We start from the raw sequence: 6,292 nt of genomic DNA, 5'->3' as shown, positions 1-6,292 counted from the left end.
GCCGACGTCATGGTCTTCAGGCAACGGCCTGAAGGTGGCGTCCCCAACAAATATATTCTAAATTATAGATAATGCAGTACATATACGGGGGACACAATATCGTTATAATAATTATATTTGTTCATCTTAAAGGTAAAATTATGTTCGATGATAGAACGTCAGCAAATGCATAAACTTTAAAATGTGTCATTGTGTCTTGGGAAAAAAGGATAGTAGTTGCAGTATAAAGCAGAATAGATTTTTTGATGGGGACAGAGCAACAGAGGGCGTGGGAAATTACTGGACATGCCAAGCATGAGGCAGGTGGCCAGATGGTGTTGACATAGCGTGACCTGGGGCCGAGCCTGCCGACGGTCTTGGTCATCGCCTGTGACGGGATCCATCAACTGGTGAAATCAGGCAAGAATCATATCCTGATAGTGTTATTATGTGACAATTTAAGTACTATATCTATATTATAAAAGATGAAAGAATTGAGAACATTTCTTACCTAGATTTAGGCTCCTTACCCCTCACAGATGGGCCCACGTGTAAGGTTGGAAGTTTGACAGGAAAAGGATGGACCGAAAAAACTGAACGAAGGAGAATATTTCTGCCAAATATCGTTTGTTTTTTTTTTCTCACGGAGACGTCGCGCTTACCCCCGCCCGTGTACCTGCCCGACCTCGCCTCCTCTCTCCGCAAAATCAGCGATTTAGTCCGTTCAATTTGGAAGGTGAGCAATCCACCGCTTCCATTCTCCTCCGGATCCGCGCCTACACCTCCCATTTGCACTGCGGGGACGAGGGGAGGAGGGGTGGGATGATGGGCAGGGACACCGGTGAGGGACGGAGGGTAGGGCCGTGCCCGCGCGGTCGGCGAAGCGAGGAGCAGCACACCGGTGGCGAGGCGGATGGTCGGGCCGACGCAGGGAGCCGTGCACCGGCAGAGGGGCGGAGGTGCAGCACGTCGCGGGTCGCCGCCATAGCTGTAACGCCACCGCAGCGCCGCAGGCCTCTCCCACGTACCCTACCCATTCCTTCCCCTCACCTCACATCATGGTGAAGCGCCGGGCGGCCCCCGCGGGGGAGCAGTGGCAGGCGTTGACAGCTGGCGAGAGGCGGCACCCCTTTCTCTCTCTGTATGTGTGCCGTCGATCCCTCTCTCTCTCTCTCGACCAGATCGCATCCCCTCCGTGCCGCCGTCCCCTCTCTCGCCCAGATCCTGGGGTCGCCCGGGCCGCCCTCGCCGCCTAGCCGCCACGCCAGCGGCCGCTCGCCTCCACGCCCCGCCACCGTCACGGCCCCTCGCCGCCGCGTCCCGTCCGCCTTCACCAACTCCACCGCATCACTCCCGTCCGTGCGGTAAGCAATGACGCACCTGGGCATCACGGCGACGGCGGCGGCCGCGCCTCATCCTGTCATTGCGACATCAACGCCGCCTCAACGCCGAGATGATCGTCGCCTCCATTCGTAGACCCGAGCGAGCTCTTGGGCATCACGGCGACGGCGGCACCTGCGCCTCACAGGTGTCTTCGTCGACCGTCGAACTCCTTAGGCGTCATTGTCGCCGGCGACACATCGACGTCGAGCTCCTGGGGCAGCACGGTGGTGATTGCTGCACCTTGCGCTAGATCGGCCGCTTAGTGGTGGAAGCCATGGCGGGCACGGGATCGGCTATCAATTTGCGGGATCACATAGGGCACAATGGTGCAGGGAGACGTCGCCGTGAAGCGCCAGTGGCATCACGGCAGCGGCTGCTGCAGCTTCGTCACCGGCGAGCTGCGCGTTGACATCCGTCTTTTGTTCCACACCCCAGGTATGACCTAATGTAGGGCTGACGCCATCCATCTTCATCTAGCCGTGTCCTGGTTGCAGGTTCGCTGGTTCTGCAAAATTACTTTCGTTGGTTTCACACTTTGATCGTTGGGTGCACTGAATATGGTTGCAGTCTTGCAGGTAGCTCAATGATCAACTTCTACTGTAAAGTTGGGTTGGTGGAGGCTCCAGGGGCAGTGTTTAAGCAGATGGAAGAGAGATATATTGTCAATTGGAATTTGATGGTTGCTAGGTATTTTCAGGATGGGAAGATTGACAAGGCTTTTGATACTTGTGGAAGAATGATGGAGACTAATCTCAAGTTTGATTGTGTGACATTGGCGTCCATTATCGTGTCAGTTCTGAGGTACTAAAGCTTTTAGATCAAATGCAGTCGGATTCAGTAATTTACCCTTTTATAAGAAATGTCAGTTTGAAGATGCTCTAAACTTATCCAACTTGATGCTTCTGACTATAACACGCCCCAATCTGAGCCTTTTAATCAATGGATTATCCCAAAATTGCATGCATCAGGAGGTATCGAATCTATATTGCAAGATGCAGGAAGTAGAGTCAGCATCCAGTCCAACAATCTATTTAGAAGTGATCGTCACTGTTAAAACTTAAAACTGCAGCTTCTGTACAAAAGGTGATTCAAGGATGCATTGTTAAAAAGGGCCTGTTGCTGTCCAAATCAGTGATACAATTGCTTCTGAACATGGCTAGTAGTTTTGATGATGGAGGTATACTGGACAGTTTAGTAAGATTGCTAGCTGAATGCTGTAAATGACAGAAATGGTCCCGATAATCTGGCACATAAAGCTGTACACATACTGACATCACTCATCTTTATTGGTGTGGTTGCGAAGTAAATATCCACTGTCCCTAACACATACAGGTCTATGTGCAGTAAAATCACTAACAGGCTTATGTTGACATCTCTGATATGGTATGGACTTGCACCAAATGGAGAGGAATTTTCTAGAGGTCAGAAGGTTCCAATCAGAAAACAGGCACCTTGTAGAGCGCGGACAAGCAAGAAAATAATGCTGCTATTTGTGTTGCCACAGAGCTTGCTCTGAAGCCTTGCAGGTACAAATGTTTGGCCCTTGAATTGTTTGCAAAAAGGTGTACTGTGACTACAAATAACATGTTGGGAGATGTTCACTGCGTTCGGCAGGCTGGAGCTGGAGGCTGGAGCTGGTGTGGTGTGAGAGAAAAATACTGTTACCTGGCTGGTGGCTGGAGGGCTGGAGACCAGCCGAACGCAGTGGTTGTGGTTATGTCTGCCCAGTTTGCTCAATTGTTTTTATCAAAACATGCACTCTGTGCTGGGACTTTTGTGGAATTGTTAGAAGATGCTATGGGCACATTATTGTTGTAAGTCCTGGTTCTTTTCAGACAATAGAATAACAGTATATTCCATACTGAAAAGTATAATTAGCTAATTTTGCATATCTTCCATTCTTTTAGATAAAAGTCTAGAGGATTTTAAAATTCCTTAATTTATTTGTCATCATATGATAAAAGAGTTCTCTAACTTATGGTTAGATTTTGAGATGTTCAACTCTTTCATTCTCTTGTGATAAGCATCAAAATTACATCGTTGACGAAATTTCTTTGCTGTTCAGTTTACAGGGTCTGAATAAGAAGCATCCCAATTTTCATAAATGGTTTGTGTTCATCATCAGTTCTTGTCAAGCAAATATCTACTGTTGCCAACATAAACAACTTTGTATGCATTAGCATATCTTACAGGCGTATGTTGCCATCTCTGATATGGAGTTGAGTCGGGATCTGATTCGAGTGGCATGTTCAGAAAGTTCCAATCAGAAAACAACACTTTTAAGAGCCGGAGCAGCGCACAAACAGTGGTGCTGTTTGTGCTAGCACAGAGCACCCTCTGAAGCTTGCGGCTACTGATGTTTGAATTATTTCTAGGAAAGAGCATATTGTTTGGCTTATAAATCCATATCAGGTTGACTGTTGCAAAATGTTGTGATGGCTGCTCAGTTAGCTCAATTTGGGATCAGACTCTGCGTTTTGTGCTGGCCCTTTTGGGAATCAAAGTCAAAATCTGTACTAATCACTGCAGTTGTTCTTTTCACAGTTCATCGATAGATTAAGTGTACATGCATACTGTGAAAATGTAATTATTTCCTTATACACATTCTCTTGATAAAGGAACAGTAGAAGAATTTTCAGATGATAAAGAGTTCTCTGATATACTGTTACTTTGTCAGTGTGCCAATCAATTTTCCATATCTGCAAGATGGGCATCAACTCCTTTAGAAAAAGGTTTTCAGTAGGCTCCTGCATTTTCATGGGTTCCGTTCAAGTATTTTTTGTGAGTATTTACTAAACAAAGTATTACTCATTTTTATATATTTTCACCCGTCTCAAAACTATGTTTCGTATATTTTTGTTGATGGCCAGTATATACCAAAAAATTATGTTGCCTATGTGTTGGGTATATTGAGTCACAACTAGAAAGCTTAATCCTTGTTCTTCTGTGTTCAATGTGGCTGAACTTTAAAAGTGATTACAAGTCTGGTTTGGTTCTTCTGAATATCATTATCGCACAGGATATATGCACCTGTCTATAACCAATATGTTTCTATTAGCAATGTCAGTGAAATGAAAAGTATTTTTAGGAGTTTGGTGTTATCTACCTACAGCACTAACTGTTATGTTGCTCTAATTATCCCAAATACATGGATCCGTATCTAATCTAAAGTAGTAGATGGCCTAGAGGTGAGACTGAACAAAGGAAACACACATGTTTGACTATCCCTTCACATGTGTTTTTTATGGCACATAGAACTCACTGCATAAAGTTGCAGTAATATGAATGAAAGATGTTTGAGGTGTCAAAAGCAGCCTTCCACGGTGAGAAGCTAATTATCCTTGTGATGCCTGGCTCTGATGCTTGGCAAGATTTCAAGCATCAATTATGCTACCATTGGTTGATTAATTTATATTTTCAGCAATTGAAGTTTCTAATTAGACCAATATTTCTTTAATTTGTTCCAGATTACATCCCTGACACAATTAGCATTACTTGTGTTGGTCCTGTGTATTTCATAAATAACACTCAATGATGAAAACCACTAAACAGAATGTTGTACAACAAATATTTTGGTGAAGTTTTATGCTTCACTAACCTATCGCCTAAATATGAGAACATGAGGTGCCTTATTTAGATGTGTTTTTTAAATTATTTTCATTAATCATATGTGTAATGTGTATTCGGTACATACTCTGATTTTACTGACTTGGGTACATACTATTTGTCAAACGAGTAGAAATGTAAAAATCTAGCACATCATTTCATTTGCAGGTAATGTTCTAATTAATAATGAATTAAGACAAGTTTTTACGGTGTTGCATGCTGGTGTTGCTACATTTTTTTGAGTCTTGCATGCTGGTGTTGCTTCGATTAGGCCATATTTTAAAATCATGTATCAATCAATAATCAATAATGAATTAAGACAAGTTCTTATGGTGGATTTGATATAATATTTTCATTGAACTATTATTATTGTTAATTTTATTTTATTGATGTGTCCATTAGGTGCTGACCAATATGTGATATATATTCTTGATCTGTCCACTTGACAGAACTCTTACACTAGTATATTATGTACTTCTATAGACACTACTACAAAAACTGATTAACCGAGACGCTTTGAAAAGGCCTCAGAGGCGGGCATGTTAATAAACCGCCTCGGTTAATGCCTGCGATTAACCAAGGCGGTCATTTTTTATTAACCGAGGCGGTTTGCAAAACCGCCTCGCGAAATCGATTAACCGAGGCGGGCACACTATAAGGTCCGCCTCAGATAATACTGGCCCAACACGGAGCCCAGATGGCCCATCACAGCCCGATATGACGCTCCGCGTATATAAACATGAGTTAGGTTTTCCTCCTCACTCCTCCCTCTCCTTCACTGCTCCTCTCCCGGTGGCGCACCTCCCTCTCTTTCACTTCCTCTTCCTCACTCCTCCCTCTCTCGAGTCCCGACGGCGCGGGGTCCGGCAGAGGCGGCGGGGCACGGTGAGGCGGCGCGCGGCCCCCCGGCGGCGGCGGGCACGGCGAAGGGGCGGGCGGACTAGGCAGCGGAACTGGCAGCGGGCTTGAGGCGACGGCGGGCCGGATCCGGTGGCGTCGGGGCCAGATCCGGGCGATGGTGGCCCTCCTTCGTCCTCCCGGCGGCGGGATCCGGCGGCGGCGTGCCCTCCTGGGGCCGGATCCGGAGCCGGCGGGGCCGGATCCGGCGGCGGGACGCGGCGGCAGCGGGATGCGGCGGCGGCCGATGGGCTCGCCGGGCCTCTGATGGGCTCAGTGGGCTTTTCTCTTTTTTTTAATTTTTTTCTGATTTACCAAAGCGGGCGTGAAAACCGCCTCGGTTAAATCACGATTAACCGTGACGATTCCTCCGAGGCGGTTGTGCCTGCCCGCCTCAGTAAATACTTTTCGACCGCCTCGGAAAATA

General features: G+C 46.5%; 1 protein-coding gene across 4 annotated transcripts; it reads left to right on the top strand.

The window, feature by feature from the left end:
- The first annotated feature begins 618 nt into the window (after window positions 1-618).
- Window positions 619-4,148, top strand: LOC120671628 (pentatricopeptide repeat-containing protein At4g02750-like). Of its 4 annotated transcripts, none has more exons than XR_005673732.1 (4): window positions 619-1,797; window positions 1,938-2,163; window positions 2,707-3,176; window positions 3,428-4,148. XR_005673732.1 is itself a non-coding variant. In XM_039952018.1 (4 exons), the coding sequence occupies exons 1-3, from the start codon at window positions 1,686-1,688 to the stop codon at window positions 2,876-2,878; spliced, it is 510 nt and encodes a 169-aa protein (XP_039807952.1). In that variant the 5' UTR covers window positions 619-1,685; the 3' UTR covers window positions 2,879-2,888; window positions 3,428-4,141. The 4 variants fall into 4 exon arrangements, 1 of the variants encoding a protein (XP_039807952.1); XM_039952018.1 differs by having other exon boundaries at window positions 2,707-2,888; window positions 3,428-4,141; XR_005673734.1 differs by having other exon boundaries at window positions 619-2,163; window positions 2,361-2,888; window positions 3,428-4,136.
- Window positions 4,149-6,292: the final 2,144 nt, after the last annotated feature.

The sequence above is a fragment of the Panicum virgatum genome, chromosome 4N, assembly GCF_016808335.1.
Source record: "Panicum virgatum strain AP13 chromosome 4N, P.virgatum_v5, whole genome shotgun sequence".
NCBI classification, from domain to species: domain Eukaryota; kingdom Viridiplantae; phylum Streptophyta; class Magnoliopsida; order Poales; family Poaceae; genus Panicum; species Panicum virgatum.
This window is presented reverse-complemented; position numbering and strand designations above follow the sequence as displayed.

Excerpts from the sequence above, each read along its gene's own strand:
- LOC120671628 (XM_039952018.1), top strand. The coding sequence starts at position 1,686 with ATGGTGCAGGGAGACGTCGCCGTGAAGCGCCAGTGGCATCACGGCAGC. Across the intron at positions 1,798-1,937 it reads TCTTTTGTTCCACACCCCAG|GTAGCTCAATGATCAACTTC; the intron begins GTATGACCTAAT and ends GCAGTCTTGCAG. Across the intron at positions 2,164-2,706 it reads ATTATCGTGTCAGTTCTGAG|TAAAATCACTAACAGGCTTA; the intron begins GTACTAAAGCTT and ends GTCTATGTGCAG.